Raw genomic sequence first — 21,336 nt, 5'->3', positions numbered from 1 at the left:
TAATCCCGCTCTCTCGTTACGTAATCCCGAACTGTTTATTAGTAATAACATTGTCTTCGAACTAACGCCGCCTTGAAATCAGCATTTTTTATAATTCCGCTCTCGTTACGTAATCCCGCTCTCTCGTTACGTAATCCCGAACTGTTTATTAGTAATAACATTGTCTTCGAACTAACGCCGCCTTGAAATCAGCATTTTTTATAATTCCGCTCTCGTTACGTAATCCCGCTCTCTCGTTACGTAATCCCGAACTGTTTATTAGTAATAACATTGTCTTCGAACGGACGCCGCCTTGAAATCAGCATTTTTTATAATTCCGCTCTCGTTACGTAATCCCGAACTGTTTATTAGTAATAACATTGTCTTCGAACGGACGCCGCCTTGAAATCAGCATTTTTTATAATTCCGCTCTCGTTACGTAATTCCGCTCTCTCGTTACGTAATCCCGAACTGTTTATTAGTAATAACATTGTCTTCGAACGGACGCCGCCTTGAAATCAGCATTTTTTATAATTCCGCTCTCGTTACGTAATCCCGAACTGTTTATTAGTAATAACATTGTCTTCGAACGGACGCCGCCTTGAAATCAGCATTTTTTATAATTCCGCTCTCGTTACGTAATTCCGCTCTCTCGTTACGTAATCCCGAACTGTTTATTAGTAATAACATTGTCTTCGAACGGACGCCGCCTTGAAATCAGCATTTTTTATAATTCCGCTCTCGTTACGTAATCCCTCTCTCTCGTTACGTATTCCAGCTATCGTTACGTAATCCCGCTCTCTCGTTACGTAATCCCGAACTGTTTATTAGTAATAACATTGTCTTCGAACGGACGCCGCCTTGAAATCAGCATTTTTTATAATTCCGCTCTCGTTACGTAATCCCGCTCTCTCGTTACGTTATCCCGAACTGTTTATTAGTAATAACATTGTCTTCGAACGGACGCCGCCTTGAAACCAGCATTTTTTATAATCCCGCTCTCTCGTTACGTAATCCCGAACTGTTTATTAGTAATAACATTGTCTTCGAACGGACGCCGCCTTGAAATCAGCATTTTTTATAATTCCGCTCTCGTTACGTAATCCCGCTCTCTCGTTACGTTATCCCGAACTGTTTATTAGTAATAACATTGTCTTCGAACGGACGCCGCCTTGAAACCAGCATTTTTTATAATTCCGCTCTCGTTACGTAATCCCGAACGGTTTATTAGTAATAACATTGTCTTCGAACGGATGCCAACAGGTGTCAGTTATTATAATAACCAAATACCATTTTTATTCAAACTACCTCCTTGACTTGAATCAAATTTTTATAATCCAACTCTATCGTGTTATAATCATCAACTTTGAATTTGTACTTCTACCTTACCGGAATATTTTCTAAATTCTAAAACTATTGTGGTAAATCTTTCCATTTGAATTTGAATAATAAAATATTTTCTGGTTGTGTTTGATTCATCCAACGTTTACAGAAAATGTTTGAGAAACATTCATGTGTTTTTCAAACCTTTCGAACGTTGTAAGGTGCAAGGTTACTTCGTTTCCACGTGTATATTTTTTCTTTTATTAGCTTTCAGCAGTAAAAAGACATTCTTTTGTCATTGAAGGTTATTGTTGGAGGTAGTTTCTTCTTCTTTGATTTGTGCGAAAGCCTATAGCAAGTAAGCTTACAGAGCATTGGTCAATAACCAAATTTGGGAGGAGTCACTAAGGGGAAAAATATGGTCCCCCCTTCACCGACTGAGTGAAATTCAGAGCCATCTACATTCAAACGTTTGAACTACAAAATCATTTACTTCCGCCTTAAATATTGTAAAATAATATACCAGCAAAACAATTCTTTTGGCACCTTTTTTTTTTAATTCCTTTTTTATTTTTTATTTTTTTTTAAATTGGGGGAGACCAGAAATCGGTGTTTCGGTATTCGTAAAATGTCCGGAAAAAAGATGTTAAAAGAAATGTTTTATGCAAATCTGGCGTAACTTCTCGGGTGAGGCTAGAGAGAAATTTTTTCTTTTCGGTGGGCGTCGGTGAGAATAGCCGTACGGAGATTATGAAATCAAAGTGAGCTGAGAAAATTGTAAATTCTGGTATTTTCGGTACTCTTCGCCTCCGGGGAATCTGGCCGGGTACTTTTGCGGGAAAGCCGAACAGCGAAACTTCTGATTAAATCACGGAAAGAAAGCGCGTCTACGCTATTGAACCGCGGAACCATCTGGGGTTCGGAAAACCCCGCCAAAAAGAGGAGAATATCTTTGGACCCTCGTGCCTTTTTTTCTTTCCTATTTCGTTATCATATATTAAGCGGTACAAAGCTTAGAAGTTTTACGTTCATTTTGGGTCTAAATGCTAAAATTACTTGTTTCACCAGAAGTTTATCGAGGTAGGAATATTCAACTTTCAATGGCTTCTATGGTTGCAACTAACTCTGAAAATTAGTTCATCAATTCGGTTATAATTTAACTAATTGGCATACTTATTTGTATATTTTACTTTTGATTGAATCTATATTTAAGATTATTTAAGATTTTGAACTTAGGGTATTAGATATTATAATAACTCATGAAATTTTCTTTTAGATTTTATAACTCTTGAAATATTCTTTGAGATATTATAATAACTCTTGAAATTTCCTTTTAGATTTTATAATAACTCTTGAAATGTTCTTTTAGAACGTAGTTCATTGTTATACCGTTGGTTTATAGGTAAATTTCAAAGTTAATTTTAATTGGTTACCATACGTTTTCCCAGTCCCATTTAGTTTAGCATTTGCACGATGGATACCGGCATTTTAATTAAAATTTAACTTCACAGTCCATCAAATTTCCCTTCGAATGCTCTAATTTGCATGAAATTTCGCGTCTACATGGGTACTCCTACCCAGTATAGGTCGGTTTGAATGCCAGTTTTGACCCCCGACGGTAATTCTAGGTTCACACGTGCGAAATCGCTTCACCCCGGTGCCCGGTTCACTTATAGCCAAGGCTTAACGTCATTTCAAATTATGACCAGAATTTGGAAAATACTAAAATGTATCCCAAAACAATTAGTTAATCTTGTTCACTATACATACAGTAATATTATTCGACATAATTTAGAATTTGATTCCTATTATTTTTGAAAATACGAGCAATTTTACTTCCCCGCCTTGTCGTTTTGAAAGCGATTCTAAGCAAACCGACTCGGACGAATTGCTTCCCGAACCAACACGAAGCGATTTCTCACGCTGGTTTTGAAAACTAGTTATCTAAACGAAGCGATTTAAGGGGTAAGTGTGAACCTGGCTAATAGACAGGTTAAACCACGCCTCGTAAACGTGTAGGGATAACTTGTAGGTGCGTAGATTGAACACAATAAAGCTACGTCTACACTCCTAGAAGTCAGTGGCGTAGTCAGGATTTTGATTCGGGGGGTTTGTGTACACATTTGGCTACACCATTGCTACATGTTTTACCGCCACATTTCGAAGGTGGCTTTTTCTGTTTATTGTCTACAGAAATAAAATCCTTTATTTATATTTCAATTTAATTTAATTTAATTTAATTTAATTTTTCAAATCTTAGTCTTCTTTCAAATCTTGTACCGCCTTGAAGGCATATTTATTTTTATTAAATATACGGTCTTTTTTACCAGTTTTGTCGTTTAATTCTTATATATTGACCGTTGGTGGCCTCCTACTTTTCACATAATCTCCGTCTACCTTAAAGGCCGACTACATAAATATTCGGTTTACTCTGTCTTTCACTGGAAGTAGGCGTACTGCAATACACGGGTGCCATGCAGTCAGCCTACTTCAAGTGAAAGACAGAGTAAACCGAAGATTTATGTAGTCTACCTTAACCTATCCCCTAGATAAGAGATAAATTAAAATTAATAAGGAATTATGACGTCACTTTTAAAGACATTTTATTTTAAATAACGTTTGTAAACGAATGCAAACTGAAGCGGACATAATATTTTAACAGTATCGTTACAATTTTCAGAGTTTTAAGTCAAAATAGACTATACATTGGCTATTAATCGTAATTATTTTAAAAGGCATTTAAAGCTTTTTTTATTTACAAGGCTTTGGTCACGTGAAGAACACATAAAAGTAGAGTTTATCGGCATTCAACGCTAACATTTGGCGGCGCGAGAGCGTGGTTGGCTACGGCGAAACACCCGTGCTGAGTGTCCTTGTGACGTCTGAGGTCCACTTTCCTTTGAAACGCTCTGGGACAAATGTCGCAGACGAAAGGTTTGAAACCCGTGTGTTTTCTCGAGTGAGTAATCAGATTAGAAGATTGAGAAAACGCCTTCCCGCAAATTAAACATTTGTGCGGCTTTTCACCTGCAAACCAAAATATTTTATTAGACCAATTCAGACAACATTTCATTGAAAATATAGTAGAGGCCTGTTAACTGATTTTAATAATGAGACTTAAAGCAAATGGCGGCTCTATCATTGCCACCTGTATTATGAAAAGACCCCTGTTATTAGAGATGGCCATAAATCTATCCGATTCTTCGAAAAACGTAACTTTACCGGAGACCGTGGTGCCATCTACTTATGTCAAAGGAAGCTAAAATTTAAAATAGCCAAATGAAAACGTCGTCAGAGAGCCATTGTAGAGTATTATAGTTAGACAACTTATACTCTATTTAGTAGACTTTAGCCTAAATTATATATCCCATGTAAAAATATTGTTTATATTCGCTGTAATTTATGTTATTGACCAAATTACAAACGATCCAATCAACGCGAGGGGTACCTATAAGTACCGCCTTTTTTATTTCGACGCTAGCGACATCTATTGAAAAAAGGGCTACTTCACGTCGATCCGCCACTTGCTTTAAAGGGCAACGCAAGTGAGCTGGCATTTGTGTGAATATGTATGCAAAGTGCGATATTTACGGTAAACTCTGCGTGGTCTCGCCAGTACTGAGGGGGGGGGGGGGTGTAGGGGGTTAAAAAGCACGTTACTTTTTCTTTATTTTGCCACAGAGCTTGCGTTGCCCTTTAAGTTTTATCTATTGACATATAACCCTAGCTTGGAACATGCCTACCCAAAAGCACTATCTTTACTAAATGCCGATCTCGACCTTCAAAATTGTTATATTTATATAATAATTTATAATAAAAACAATTTTCCTTCAACTACGGAGGCTCGGGAAGAGATAATCGGGGCCGACCTAGTCTTTTCGTTTGAGCGCGTTACAAAAATTATCTAGATTTGTAAGTCGGAAAACTCTCCGGAAAATTGCCGAAGTCTTTTTTTCCGAATAAATAAAAAAAGGTTTTAATAGGGACTTGGCAGTACTACGTCACAGTTTTTTTTTCAATAGTTTTTATCGTGGGGAGAAAAATGTTACCACAATGGCGGCCATGGCCAAAGCTACAGAGTTAAGTTAGAAGAAACCACCTATGGACTGTGAGAAGGATGATAAAATACGCGAAAAGGTAGATAAGTCCATAATTAAAAGGGATAATATAGCTAAATCCTAAACAAATGTGAAGAAAATTAAAAACTTACTAATAACTCGTACCGATAGGTCTTCGAGTAACGCGAAACTCGGATCAAATAGATCTTCGAGTATTTTATCATTCTTCTCACAGTCCATACGTGGTTTCTTCTAACTTAACTTATCGTATATACTATTCTCCACCACACTCCCCCTTTTCGGCTTTCCGTTGCTATACGCAACGCGTTTTAAAATTTTTAATGTTTAGGCTTAGTTTTTCTTTTCGATTTGATAGTCGTCAGCCAGATTTCCCGCACGGTACTGATGAGTTCCAAATAGAACGAAACCGGTCTACCGTTGGAATTTCTGGCTATTTTATTTATTTTTACTTTAGTTTATTACTCGAAGATCTATTTGATCCGAGTTTCGCGTTACTCGAAGACCTATCGGTACGAGTTATTAGTAAGTTTTTAATTTTCTTCAAATTTGTTTAGGATTTAGCTATATTATCCCTTTTAATTATGGACTTATCTACCTTTTCGCGTATTTTATCAAAGCTACAGAGTGCCAAGTCTATTCCATGATAAGCCTAATAATGTTTGCCAATTTAAATTTCGCGGAATTTTCGCCTCGTTTTGTCGAATCCAAAAGTAAAACTAAACCTCTAGACTAGGCTAGAATAAAAACCCTATTATCTATTGATGCTGTGGCACTTTAAAATAGTTATTCCCGCTTGAACTTGGCTCTTCGGTTTTCGGGCTAGAGCTCGGCGAAACAGATAAATTAACCGCTAAAATTTCGATTAACTGTTTATTCGTGGATATTATCCAGACTAAAAAGCAATTTAAGATGTAAAAATAATAGATTTTTTCGGATAATTTGTGGATAAATGTGTGTTTTGGATAAAAATAAATAAAGTTATTAATTCTTATCCAAACGCCGAGCTCTATTGGTTTCCCCTTCCATAAAAACTTGTAGAGGATAATGGTAATAGTTAGTGTAAAGGGAGCTGTTGGCTCGCGTGGCATGAAGGGCTTGCCACCACCCTCCTACGCATTGTAACCCGACCACCTAAATTAATGGCTTTAAAAGTCGCTTGATGACCTAGGCCTTTGGTGGTGCCTTGGGTATTAGCCTAGCTGATTGTTATTATTATTATCATTAATGCAAACTCGGCTCACCGGTGTGTATGTAGGTGTGCTTCTTCATGTCGGATTTCTGGTGGAACCTCTTTCCGCAATACTGGCAAGGGTACGGCCTCGTGTCAGAATGGATTAAGAGGTGCGTGGAGAGTGTTGAGGACCTTTTGAAAGCCTTCCCGCATTCTTTGCATTGGAAACTGCGTTCTGGTTGTTGAACATTTTGGGTGGATTTGGACGACTGATCTCCGACTGGATGAATGTTGCTGGCGCCGAATTTCGGAAATGTAGTTGCCAGTGGGTATCGGTCACCGGTGTCAATGCTTAGTGGATACCGCTCTCGGTGGAACCTAAGAATAGATTATTTTAGTTATTTCTATTGTATCCAAATTAATGGCAATTATCAACGATTAACTAATTCACTAACAAGGAGACTACCCGAGGTGGTTATCACCGATTTTGTTGAAACTCGAGGGTTCGGTAAACCTTTTGGTAGTATGAAAATTGCCAAAGGGAAAAGTTGCAATGGGCTTTAGTTTTCCTATGGCAACCCAAAATGTTTTGGACCTCTCCGTTTGAAAAAGCATGGGATTTTCTCGGATACCCAAATTTTGTTAAAATTTAAACAAAATTGATCAATTTTACCCAAAATCATTGATCAATTTTAACCAAAATAGGTCAAATTCATCTTTTTGTCTATGTTTATGTTTCGTGATTTAAAAGCGGACTTACTTTCGCTAAATGTTATGCGAACGTGCTACCAAAGACTAACGTTATTGACCCCTATGTTTAAGTACTAATGGCATCACTATATAGCGTTAATGTCACTAAAGCCAGGCTCACATTTACCCCTAAAATCGCTTGGTTTTAGATAACTAGTTTTCAAAACCAGCGTGAGAAATCGCTTCGTGTTGGTTCGGGAAGCAACTCGTCCAAGTCGGTTCGCTTAGAATCGTTTTCAAAACGACCAGGCGGGAAAGTAAAATTGCTCGTATTTTCAAAAATAATGGGAATAAAATTTTAAATAATGTCAAGTAATATTACTGTATGTATAGTAAACATAATAAACTAATTGTTTTTGATACATTTTAGTATTTTCAAAATTCTGGTCATAATTTCAAATGAAGTGAAGCCTTGGCTAAGGTGAAGCGATTTCGCACGTGTGAACCAAGAATTATCGTCGGCCGTCAAAACTGGCATTCAAACTGACCTAAATGGAATTTTAAGCTCTATAGTGTGACCGTGCCTTAAGTTGGTTGTGGATAGAGGTCGGGGACGGTTAATCATTATCCATGTTTAAATTGATTTTTTTCGGGAAAAAAATGTAAACAAAGAAATTTACCGGTTAATATTTCGGAAAATGATTAAAAAACATGTATTATTCGTAAAATTTGAGCTTTTTATCGAAAAAAAACGTCGTTTTTCCGATTAATTTTACAAATTTATCAAAACATTAATCGGATAATATTGAAATATAAATTATTGGATCAAAACGTTTTACGAATAATTTTGAGAGCTCTATCTATTGAATAAAAGTTAACCATCCCCGACCTCTAGTTGTGGATCTCACGCAAGACCCACCTTCTAACATGGGCGTCCAATCCACTCGGTGTTCCGAATGTTTTGTGACAAGGCAAACACCGGTAATTAAAGCTGGTCCCCAAGTTGTTGGTCTGCGTCCTTTCCCTCGTGACTAGATTGACTGGTTCGTCTCCCGTCGCCGACCTTTGACTTTTACTCGGTCTCCGGTTGAGCAAGGCGTCGATGGAATGGTCAGACAATGGTCGACCCCGACCGCTTTCGTGGTCGTTTTGATCTTTGGCTATCGTCCCGGGGCTGGACGTCATTGTTTGACTAGTCTCGATGAAGTTTCCCATCAGCGGCGTATTTTCAATCACGGATGGACTGACGCATCCTCCTTGTGTATAAGCCGTCTTCCAGTTGTAAGGGATATCTGTAACGGCCAAACAATAAGTCAATATTTTTAATCTATTAGGCTCGAAAACGCTACTCTATTCGAGCTGTTCGTGTTTGAAACGTATTAAAAGTGTGGGGTATTCGAACTGTAGACTGCGGGTCGTATGTATGTGCTCGGTATTTGAATAATCACGCAAGCGCGTAGTCGTTTTTACCTCTCCGAGGGGACTCTGTACCCTAGGAGGGGTTATACAACCACCGTGTCTGTCTGTGGGTCTGTCTGTCGGGCCTGCATTTTCGGGGCAAAGGGTAATCACTGCGTACCCAGTTTCTTAGAATCAGGGGAAAAGGTTTTTCCAAAAGCGCCCTCTTTTAGTCATTGGGTGTAGTATAATTTCTTAATCGGCCGGGATTCGACCCCGAGCCCTCTTGCACGACAGGTGAGCGTTCTACCGCAGAACCACGGATACAGCTACGCTACACTGAAAATTAAAAACTCTTCCGAGGAGAGGTATATTTTGGTTTGCCAACTTGTTATTTATATTCTTATACTCCTAAATGTGGCGTGTGGTTTTATTGTCTTTTATAATTAGGCGATACGCGTGACTTTTCAAAATCGTCTTATTTGGCGTCTCTTCAGAATCGAGTATTCTTAAAGGTATAATTTAAATTGGTGCGAGCCTTATCTCTACCTTATGGTGGAACGGCATATGGCATTTTTCTCAAGAAGCCGCGTTAAAAACTTTCGAAATAAGGTGATGGTTCATCGCGACACAGATAATAATATGTCGAAATTAATAACATATTAACGTTGAGAAGGTGCTCTTAATCATCGCCAATTTTAGTGATACGCGTTGATAGGGTTTAGTCTGTATATTCCCTATCATTCAAATACAGCGGGTGAGATTCAATTAGACTATGTAACTAACTGAGGGCAAACTCAAATCCAGATTAGATTTATGTTCCTGTTTATGGCTGTTGCTAAGCTTTAATCCTAAGATTTATACAATAGTCCGGGTTTAGGCGGAGATTAGCGGGCACGGATTTAGATAAGATTTTTTTGAAGAAAAGGTTTTATGGATTTATGATGTAATTGCTTCATAATCGATTTAAAAACGTCCTTGTTCTAATTTATTTATATACCATAGAGCGAGGGAATTTTGGGACTACCTTTATAGAAAATGTACGTTAACACTTACCTAATCCTAATGAGGGTGAAATACTGGGAGAGGTTAATTTTCCGTTGGTCAAAGGGTAGTCTTGCAAAGATAGTCCTCTACTCCTGGCAACGTTCAGATAGTGAAGTAGTACTGAACCGTAATGACCGTATGGTATTGACGCCAATCGATGACTTTGTGAACTTATTTCTTGAGACACTCGATGCGCTAAGTAGCTTGGCATAGCGTACAGGGCCATTGCGTTTTCTGTTAATAGAAAATGATAAAACTTTATTATTTAAACGCCTATTTTGCACCGTTATTTCGCATTAGTATTAGCTAGACTTTATGGTTTATTTCTATGACATTAAAATGACGCAGATGTCAATGCCAATCGTGGATGCGCACACGTGTAAAAACGCGTGTAATACTTCACCTAATGATGAAAATTGTAAATATTATATTATCTAGGAAAATTTACTTATTTATAAACAATATTTCCCAATATATTAGTTCTAGGAAATGTCTAGCTACACGGTATTTTTCACCCCACACAAATTTCCAAGCTATTAACATTATCATTACAAGGAGACGTATATTATATACATCTGATAATAATAATTGTTTTTCTTAATTTAATATCTTCTACGATACTGAAATAATAGACAGATCAAGTCACCCCTTGAAAACGTGAACGGGGGAACTTGTACAGAAAAAAGCTACGTTTACACTCGGCGACAAGTTTCAGCTAGGCTAGGCTAGGCTAATACCCGAAGTCATCAAGCGACGAACAACGTTTAACCGAGATTTTTCAAATTTTTTCTAGATTAATTAAAAACCAGTGGCTCTATTTATATTAATATGGTCTAATTAACAAATGCTAGTATCTGACGTATCAAATGCCAAAAACGACTGTGATTGAAGTTGAATGACGGGAAACACTCCTACCTCTTTGTTGGACTAACTAATCCATATAGACTCTAAGCCCCAATGATACCCGTTGTTTGCTAGAACGACTGTAACGGCTGGGAAACAACCCGTGTTCGGTAATAGAGAACCGATTTATAAAAGGCCATAATCAATTTATATAATGATGGTGGAAATAAAAAATAGGCTCACGCATGTCGACGAATTGTTTGTTCAGAGTCGCCATCATGTCAATAACATTTTATTTATTCAAATGCCAATTTCCCACTCGCTATAGCAGCGATTTAGCTTTTCCACGTTAAAATAAACACTAAAGTCAGCGAAAATGCGATTTGGCGGTGTCTGATTGCTGTGACTAACCCGCGCTTTCCAACTTTCGCTCGATTGTTCCGTGCTTTACTTTTTATAAGTGGTCATTTCGCTGGCGATTTATTCCGAATACGGTCGCTCATTATTTTAACTGTGGCTTTGATATTATTTATGTATATGTTCATCCACGTTTTATTTGCTTCGTTCGTGGAACCGCGCACCTGTTGCTGTGACCTACAATGCACTTCGTTTCAACCACATACTAAGAATAAGCCTTAAAGGGAGTATGCATTTCTTATTCTTTATAGTGGATAAATGAATTTTACGTTTCGTCCACCAGGTTTAACAGAAGCTAGGGATTATTGGCGCTAGTTACGTTAAAAACAAATCGTAAGGCGTGTTAGCAGACAATTTTTTTATTTAGTTTATACTTCCTTTAAAGATCCACGGAATCGTTTGTATTTTGACGATTTGGTTATATAATCACGTGAGGATAGGGGAAACTGTTCTGTGAACCTTTAAAGGTCGTATAAAGGTTTCATAGTGGATCAACGAATGTTAGGTTTTTCCCCACTACGAGCGCTGCTGAAGGACTTTTAGGGTAAAAGGTCTGTAGGAGCTAGGAGCAACAAACACAGCACCCCTCACAAGGAGAACGCAACCCGCCAAAAGTCGTGCATTTTCTTGAGTACAATTTTCATTGGTTAGACGCTTTAGCGCCTGCTGCCGTCGGAAGGAGGAAATTCCGAAATTGTCTTCACCCTTTCATTAAAACGTCAGCTTAAAGGCTCGTTCAATGAAATTTGTACACAACACTGTGTTAGCGTGTTTAAAAGCTAGCTGCGTTCTCCTTGTGTTTGTTGCTTGATGATTCTTTATAATAAAACTTCTAAAGAATTCATTCATATCTTAATATACCAGAGTGCAGATTTGTCTGAGTGTGAAATAGGCATTTAAAATTAAGCCACTACTCCCACATATTCAACTGCCAAATTTTCAAAATACTTCACACTCCCTTTAAGAGGATCACTTACGTTTTAACGAAAACTATTTAATTGTTAAAAATGACAACCGGTTTGACAAGTGTACAAATCATGACTATTATAGTTGTCTATAAGTAGGCAGCGTATGTTCTAAGGTCACTTTTTTGACCCTATTGAAGATTTTTTTCAAAACATTTAACAATATTATAAAATCTAATACAAAATTTCAAGAGTTATTATAATATCTAATACTCTAAGTTCAAAATCTTAAATAATCTTAAATATAGATTCAATCATAAGTAAAATATACAAATAAGTATGCCAATTAGTTAAATTATAACCGAATTGATGAGCTAATTTTCAGAGTTATTACGAAATCAAAGCTTAGTTTGGCACAGAGCTCCCTAGTGTATATATTGGAGTTTTAAATCCAATGTTAATCAGCAAAGCTACCCTACATTAACTAACTAATGAAACTAGTAAGAAAATCATAACGTAGTGATTTTAAAAAAACAAACGTTTATTAAGAATGAGTACTTTACAAGATGAACGACATATTAGGAGTGACGGTAATAATAAACGCTGTAAGCGAATATATATACACATAAGGTTAAAAATAGTAAGATAAGATTAGTGCTTAAAAATATATCTTATTTACAATAAACATTTTTTAACCTATTAAAAAAACTAAACGAGAAAAGCCGATAACGCTTTTTATCTTCAACAGTATAAATATGTCCCAAGATGAGATACCATTACCAAGGATGATAATATACTACTCAGTTCAGTTGCAAGTCCAAGTCGGGACGAGAGTATTAGTGTTGAAAAAAGGTTTAGTAAGAAAAATAGCATTAAAACTATCCTTCTTAAGATTCTTTTGATTCAATGAAAAGTAAGTCATATTTGTTTATAAGAAATATTAATTTTTCACTTAATGTGAAGTTACTTTATATATAGCAATATATTTTCTTAAATTTTTCACTTAATGTGGAATAAAGTAAAATTTTATATAATAATTTATTTTTAAACAGCACTATTGATTAGATCTAATAAATATATTTAAATAGTGGAGTTTAAAATTTCTTACATATACAATTTTGAGCTATAACTAAATTTAGTTCTCCTAACCTAGTTAAAAAATACTTAAGAATTTAGCGTCCGTTTTAAGCCAATTGCTCCAATGTTGATGGAACGTTGTACATTTAAGACCAGGAGAAGCTGCGCTGATTTGGCTTTTTGGTCGCTGGAAAATGGTCCCAACACGTTGGCGTGACCCGCGCCTATCCAATTTTGAAACTGATCATTACGTCGTTTCCGCGTTGGTTCCAAAACAAAGTCTTCGATCGAGAGCGTAAAGCGTGGTCAACCGTGGACATTTGTTGATTTTTATGCCTTTTTAAACAAAAGCCGAAGTCTTCTGACCATTTCGGATCTGATTGTACATTAAGCGTTGCGGTGCGCTGCCATTTCGCGTCATTATAATTTAATCTATGGCAATTGTTATTCCTAAAGCCTAGCTTCTCGTATAGGCGTCTCAGTTAATCGCACCCAACGGAGCCAGTTTCATTATCCGAGTCCCCCTTATGGACACACGCGCTAAATTACTATCTCAGCGAAAACGACAAAATAAATTGAAGTGAAACTTGATTAAATGCTAAATTCTTGTTGGTTAAGAATAATGGTCATTTAGATTTCAGACGTATCAATATTTTCAAAGATTTATAAGGATTGTTTAGTTTTAAGATAGAAGCTTAATTTGAGAGTAGTGCTCGGAATTGTTTATTCATTATCCACAAATTTTTCGATTTGTTTAAAAAAGTTGGTAAAAAGAATATCATTTTAACTTATTTAATTATGTTTTTACGCAACCAAGCATTTATTTGAATAAAAGTGGTATTTATTTAAATAATTGTTTGTTTTATTTAAATAATAGGCTTATTCACTTTCGATTATTTAAACATTTTACAATTTTTATTCAACTATTGGTTATTTAAATAAATATTATTTAAATATCACCGAGCTTATTTTATTCATGAATAAAAATTAATCGAATGCCGAGCACTACTTGAGAACCGGCCACCCGAATTAAAGGCTTCAAAAGTCGCTTGATTATTATTATTATTATTATTATTATTGTTAATTTCCTCCTGCTGCAATAGTAGTTAAACTACCCTGCCAAAACGTGAACGGTGGAACTTCAAGGAGGGTTAAGCGTTACACGATAAAAAAAAATGTTTTCTATATAAAACTAGGGATACGAATTGGTAATTTACCTAGGTAAATTACGCAGTAATTTACCAGGGTAACGGTCAATTACGATTTTTTGTAAAAAAATATGAAAATGATAATTACCACGGTAATTTACCGGATTAATTTACTGAATACTGATATATTAAATTTTTCCTGTTGTGAAGAAATTGAACTAAAAAAAGGCCCAAAATATGTAAAGATCTACATTGAAAACCAGATAAAATCATGCAGTGATTTCATTTAAAAAGATAAAAATAAGTGTATTTGTTGTATTTCTTTTGGTTTTCTAATAAAATTATCAGATTCATCATCCTTTTTTATGTTTTGAAACATTTAGACTATGCCACAAAATTTGTGACAAAACGAGATTATAAAACATTTGGGAATTAATTTTAAATTACCATGAAACGGTAAATTACGCGGTAATTTACCGCGTAATTTACCTATTTCTAAAATTCGTATCCCTATATATGTAAAACCCTAACACCCTAAATCGTTTATACTTCACCGGTAAAAGGTGTTAATTCCCATGTACCAGAAAAGGTGCAGCATAGTTCCTTTAAGGATGTTTATTGACACTATTTTGGGTGTTTCACTATTCCGTCTTTGTTACTACATCACTCTCTTTAGGGACATACACTACTCCCTTTAGAGTGCTAAACCATCTATTAAGAGTGCAAGGCTATTCTCTTTAGGGTGCTAGAGTTCTCACTATGGGTGCTTCACTATTCCCTTAGGGCTGCTACTTTACCCCCTTTATTCGACTACTTTACTCGCTTAAGAGTGCTTCAACACCCCCTTTAGGGTAGTACAACACTCACTTTCGAATAGGCTTCTAGCTTGGGAAATATAGCGCCATCTGCCTTAATATCCGTCAGCAAATTATGTTAAGAAATAGCAGACGACTTCTGAATTTCTATATTTTTTGGTTGAGCTTTCAGTTGTTGTGCAGAGATAATTTTGATCGATCAGACAGTTTTCATATATTACTTTAAAACTCGGTCGGTAGGCGGCGATACTTATGACCAAAATTTAAACTACACACAAAGCCTATAGTATATATATAAATACACACCTGTTAACGATGTTGTATAGCACCCTTCGTAAACATTTTATAGGGTTTTAAATCTGGGACAAGAGAAACCCTTAAGGGTTTATGGTGAAACCATTTTGTCTTAGAGTGTAAGGTTTATGGAATTTATGTAAACCCTTTCCACACCATTTTAACGCCATTATTTTTTTCAGTGTAAAAGTTTTCACAAGGGGTCTTAACTATCTTAGAAGAACCACTTTTATCTTATTTCAGAAATAGATAATAAATCTTTTACGGGATAAGTATAGAGTAATGGCAGTGCGACGTCACACGACGTCACCCATGATTTTTCCTATTCATAAAAAATTCGCGCCCACAATGGCGGCCATGGCCAAAGCTACGTAGTGCTACTACTCTATTCCTTTGCCTATCTTTTTTAGCGAGACTAATACCCAAGGCACAATCCCTAGGCCCAAGTCATCCAGCGACCTTTATTGCCATTTACTGTTATTGGCTTGAAACATGTTTCATTTTAAAGCAGGAATGCTTATCCTGCCGTATTGCGTATGGTAAGATCACTCTGACGGCTTTGGCCCCTCCTACGAGAGAAAAAAATACCCTCTGCTCGAGCTCCCTTCTCACGTTGTTGTTTGTTCGTCGAAACGAGATCTGCCGTGATAAGCATTCCAAGTAGAGGTATGGATTCCTATTTTTATTTGTAAGGCTAAAGTTGATAGCTCGCGCGCCTTTTTTCTTTCAGGAGACGCGTGCGAAATTGAACGAGCCCTCTATATTGAAACATATTTAGCAGCAAGCGCTTTAAAATAAAACGTTTTATATAATTTTGGAAAATTCCGTCTATTTCGTTATATTTTAATTATTAATTAATTAATTAACATAGATAAGATTTCTAAGCCATTGTAATAATAAATTTTTAGTACTACAAGTGATGCATACTTAAAACAATTCCGTTTGGCTCGTCCAGAGTAAGTATAGAACGAGTAAAGCTGAGATAACCACGTTGACGTATATATGCGATTTGATGATTGTTCAGGATCATAATACTAAAGTTACGCTATAATGAAGCTTAAAAATAATAATCTACATTAAATATTTATTGATCACTTAGAAATTTACGAAATAGACTTTTCTAAAATGGATTAATATAACACGCGTATTAACCTCTAGGAATTCAACAGACAATAGGCCACATTCGAAATTCCAGCCGCCGATTTACCGGTAATTAATGCTAGAATTTTTCCGCCAAATGTACTAGATATTTAGCCTTTCTTAACCTGCAACTGAGTATAAGTTACCATTAACATTAAACCATCGGCAGCACCAGGAGTAGGTTGCTAGGAATAGAGTAAAAGTCATTTACTTGAGGACCCACCAATCGATTTTATGGGGCCTCCTTAAATTGACCCGTGGCGTCCCAAGGAGGAACAATTATTTTCTGTGTGAAGACATGTCATAAAAACTAGTTTTAGTTTTAGTAAAGGATTAAAATCGTAAGTCGATTGTTCTCTATCGGGACACTTATACTCGCTCGAATCTCCTTAACGGCAGGGTTGCCACACGTCAGGGAAAACTGGGAAATCAGGGAAAAGTCAGGGAATTTAAAAATGGGCCTAAAAAGTCAGGGAAATGTCAGATAATTTTAAGAATTGGTAAAAATTCAGGGAAAAGTCAGGGAATTCAATTTTATCTTGGCACTTTTTGAAGGTAATTTAACTTTAGATCTATGACAAATTCCACGATTATCATTTATTTCCTTGAATGTTTGGCTAATTTTTCCACCATTGCAATAACCTTTTTACTGAAATATAATTTCATCTAAATTTATTAACTTCTGATAAAAGTAAAATATAAAAGTAAAATTTTGGCCTTAATAAGTCCGGGAAAATCTCTTAAAATGGTCAGGGAAAACAGGGAATAGTCAGGGAATTTGAATCTTAAAATTTTGTGGCAACCCTGAATGGGAATACAAGCAGATATTGTAGTGGTTTAATCAATTTGACTTTCGGTTAATGGTATTTGGATTTTCAAAGCCCAATCAATAGAAAGTATATTATATAGGTTAACAATTCTTTTTTTAAAAGCGATTTCAATACTCTCATGAAAATGGCAAATCTCTCCTTTCCATTGTCATATAAAAGGGCACCATTAAAAATGGCAATTTAGTCCCTGATTAAGCTTTTCTAGAATTCAGCGCGCAAAATTGTCTTCGGTTCCCGAGGGATTAGCGTTTGCCGCCTTCTTTACACAAACACGGATAATGTTCGAGTTGACGTTATATTCTAGTCCGGTAACCATGGTGAAGAGCGATACCCCACCTACTATTAACAGTAGGCGACGGTAAACCTCTACTTATATTAAAAGTAGCCCGGAATTACAATAAGTCAACTTTAGGCGGTTCTATGTACAACAATATCAGTAATAGCCACGTGATATTTGTTTTATGGCGGTTTACTAAAAATGCGGAGGAAAATCTCAACGGGATACTGGAAATTTGCGTGTTTGGGTCCTTTAATCGCTATGACACACGGTTTATCAAAGGCTTTATCTTCCTTGATTTTGAAAAGGTAACGACTACAACCCCCCCTTTTTAAATTAACTGATTGGTAATAAATAATAAATGTATTACTGAATTTTCGCGCAATATTTAAAACAAATGAAAATTTAATTTTCTCATATTCAATAGAATTCACAATAACTTAACTTTCATTAATTTAAATACATTTTTAATCATAAATTTTGAAATTTTTGTTTAATATTTTTAAGTAGATTAGATTTTTCATTACTTTCCACACATTTAATTAATAATGATAATTTATTTAATTTCAATTCTTACAAATTATGATATTTTTAAGTAGATTAGATTTTTCATTACTTTCCACACATTTAATTAATAATGATAATTTATTTATTTTAAATTCTTACAATTTAAGATATTTGTGTAATAAAATTCTAAAGAAGTTAAATTTGTAATTAATTTAATACTTATTCAATAGTTTAAATAGTTTAGTTTTATTGATTTCCTTCGTTACATTTTAATTAATTATGATAGATTATATATGGATTTAATTGCTTGCTTAGTTTAAATTGACTGTTAATTACTTCTTGTCTAAAAGGAATCGAAAAATACTGATATTTAAATTTAGAAGACTAGTTTTCTTAACAATTTTCGGACCCTACGACTCATGCCAATTAGTAAAATAATAAATACTTTCATAAACTAATCTAAAGCCACGCTCACACGAGACCATAAAACCCAGTTTAAGTCAGTTTGATTGCCAGTTTCGACCATTGAAGACAAATTCACCATGGAACCTAATGCGTGACTGTGGCTTCATTTATATAACTAGTTTTAATAATATGTTAAATAATAATAATAATAATAATAAGTTGTAAACACTATTTTTAAAGAAATGCTTAAAAGTGCAATGCTATAATAAAGCATTTTTTCGTATAGATAAATTACAGTTAATGATGGATAACGTTGGTCAATTTTACCTCGCTAGTTCTAATTGCTACTTATGAAAAGTCGCAATAATAAGTCGACTCTACCCCTTGACTTCGTACCCATGACAGGGATAACACTTGGCTAAATTATGAATATTTCATATAAGCCTCTCGTGGAATATATTTTGGGCATTATGAAACGGCGAAGAAGTAGGTGTAGGGCCATTCGTGGCGTAATGTCCTGATTTTTCGTTTTAAGTAAATTTGTTTTCAGGAGCCCATTTATGATAATTCAGTTTGATTTATGCGTATAACGATCTATTCGAGGCTGGCGAATATTTACATTGGAAATGCGCGACGGACAGTTCAATGTGGCTTTTATAATTCACTGCGGGCAAGCCCCTTTTAACAATCAAACTCGATTATCGCGTGGAGAAAATTTGATCTCGTGCTCAATAAACGCTGAGATTTTAAATATTAATGTGTGACTAAAGCCGATCTATACGAGGACATGTTTTTTCCCCAAAGTTTGCTTTTTGGTTATACTCACTCTATATACTTAAAGCAATTGCCACTTATTGACTTACCAATTTTATAGTTTTAAGAGTATACGTTAAATATTCCAAATAAACCGAACTTCCCTTTGAAAAGGCTGTAGTTAATGATGTATATACGTAAATTGAACTTTTATTTCAAATTTATCTGAGTGGTAACGGAACAACCCATTGACCTATTATAGCTATAGGTTCGTTTAAGTGAAAGAGTCTTTAGTTAAATTATGTACAAAAATTAAGTTTTTTAAAGCAAAACAATTAAAATGTTTAAATCTAATTGTTCGAGCTAGAATTAATCTTTTTCCAGTTAAATCATAAAAATTTTAAATTGTATATAATTATAAAACGCTTTATACTAGCGAAGCGGTAAAAAAAGCATTACACATTAAATAAAAGTTTATTGTAATTATTGGAGAAATCAAAAAGTTTAAAGGAGAGACTCTTTTAAATAGCAAAAAACTTTTTAATTTAATACTATTAGTTGCCCACTAAACTTTTTAGCTTATTATACAAGTATTGTATTCATTGTGTTGATTTTTACGTTTGCCGTGTTAATCGAGACATTGAAATCGACTTACTTTAAATTAAGTAAAAACGTTAAAGTCAATGATAGGAATTTAATTATTTTTTAATTTGGCTATATGTAATATATTGCATTTTTTAATTTCAATTTTCAAATTCCAGTGGAAATAATCTCTAATTTACTTATCAAATTTAAAAAGTGAGAAAATTTGTAGAAATAGGTTTATCCAAATTATTATTTTCCCATATTACGCTTGTTGATTTAATTTTGTAAATAGATCATTGTAAAATTGTGAAGCTGCATTAATAATAATAATAATAATAACAATCAGCTAGCCTAATACCCTAAGTCATCAAGTGACTTTTAAATCCATTAATACAGGTGGCCGGGTTACAATGCGTAGGAGGGTGGTGGCAAGCCCTTCATGCCACGTGAGCCAACAGCTCCCTACACTAACTATTACCGTTAACCTCGACAAGTTTTTATGGAAGGGGAAACCGAAGAACTCGGGGGAAACCCCTTAAACTCAACGCGGAAGGAGTAGTTCCGAGTTTTCACCCAGTGCCACAAGTTGGGATCGAACCCGGCTCCTCTTGCTGCGAGGCGAAAGTGCTAACCACTCCGCCACCCCACTGAATCTGTTCAATACGCGGGTAACTTCACAAACACAAAGATTTTCCTTCTATATTTAAGAAAATATTTTAAATTTAAGTAAAACCAAATTCGTGACTAACCTCTCGTGAAGGGTTGACCATTGACATTCCCCGCCACTAGTTTGAAAGCGCTTTGCTCGCTTGACCAGTTATTTTGACCCTTCTCTTTAAACGTCATTTTCTTGCTGCCCTTGACTAGAAACGCTTTCGGCATCACTTCGAAACAAGATGTCCGAAAAATGACAAAACTCGATTTGTCGAAATCAAAGGCTCATTAAAGTCGAATTATTTCGAAATAAGGAAGGAATGGGCTGGGACTGTGTACACTGCGCTAATCGCCGAAGTTCGTCGATCCGCGTTCGGGGTGCGACTGTCGGCTGCGGACGGTTTTTCTCTTCTTGATTCCGGGCGCACGTGCCCCTTTTCCTCATTTGACGCTCGGGGTCTCTCCTCCGAGCGTTGCCATGGCGACTTCCTCAGATCGCGGCTCCGTGATTGGTTCTTCCCGAGAGAGACAGACGGGAATCGGGATATGATGGCAGAGAGAATATCCCGCTATTTTAGATATAATCATCGCCATTACGAGATATAAATCCATTGGATGCTTTCGCAACTCCGAGTCGTATGACTTACCGCACTCTCCTTCTCGCTTTTAATGTAGGATACGAAGTTGCGCGCAACGGCTGAAACACGTTATAGATAATAACATTAACGGATTTTTGTCGCAGTTGGCAGGATTCCCCACTCTTTATGAGACCAACCTGGTGTTTACTTGGATTTTTGCCCTATCTCCCTTTTCGGGTGATTTTAAGTCTGATCTTGATGGAAAATTTACTATCCGATTTACTGACTCTTCGTTTTTCATCATTTTTTGTTTTTAAAAATTGTCTTTAAGGATGTAATAATTTGAATTATATTAAAATTGCTCCTATACTAACAATTTTAATCCGATTTTAATATTAAAGCTTTGAATCTTATTAAGTAT

At 35.6% G+C, this 21,336-nt stretch overlaps 1 protein-coding gene across 1 annotated transcript; it reads right to left on the bottom strand.

Moving 5' to 3' along the window:
- Positions 1-3,948: 3,948 nt before the first annotated feature.
- Positions 3,949-20,733, bottom strand: LOC149943536 (uncharacterized). The gene is made up of 5 exons (XM_090175349.1): positions 20,433-20,733; positions 9,697-9,921; positions 8,162-8,534; positions 6,623-6,930; positions 3,949-4,329 (listed from the first exon to the last, which is right to left on the bottom strand). Exons 1-5 carry the CDS (start codon positions 20,563-20,565, stop codon positions 4,100-4,102), a joined length of 1,269 nt encoding a protein of 422 aa, XP_090031475.1. The 5' UTR covers positions 20,566-20,733; the 3' UTR covers positions 3,949-4,099.
- Positions 20,734-21,336: the final 603 nt, after the last annotated feature.

This window comes from Leiobunum rupestre, chromosome 5 (genome assembly GCF_980474605.1).
Source record: "Leiobunum rupestre chromosome 5, qqLeiRupe1.1.hap1, whole genome shotgun sequence".
Taxonomy (NCBI): domain Eukaryota; kingdom Metazoa; phylum Arthropoda; class Arachnida; order Opiliones; family Sclerosomatidae; genus Leiobunum; species Leiobunum rupestre.
Note: the sequence above shows the minus strand (reverse complement) of the source record. Positions and strands in the feature narration are given on the sequence as shown.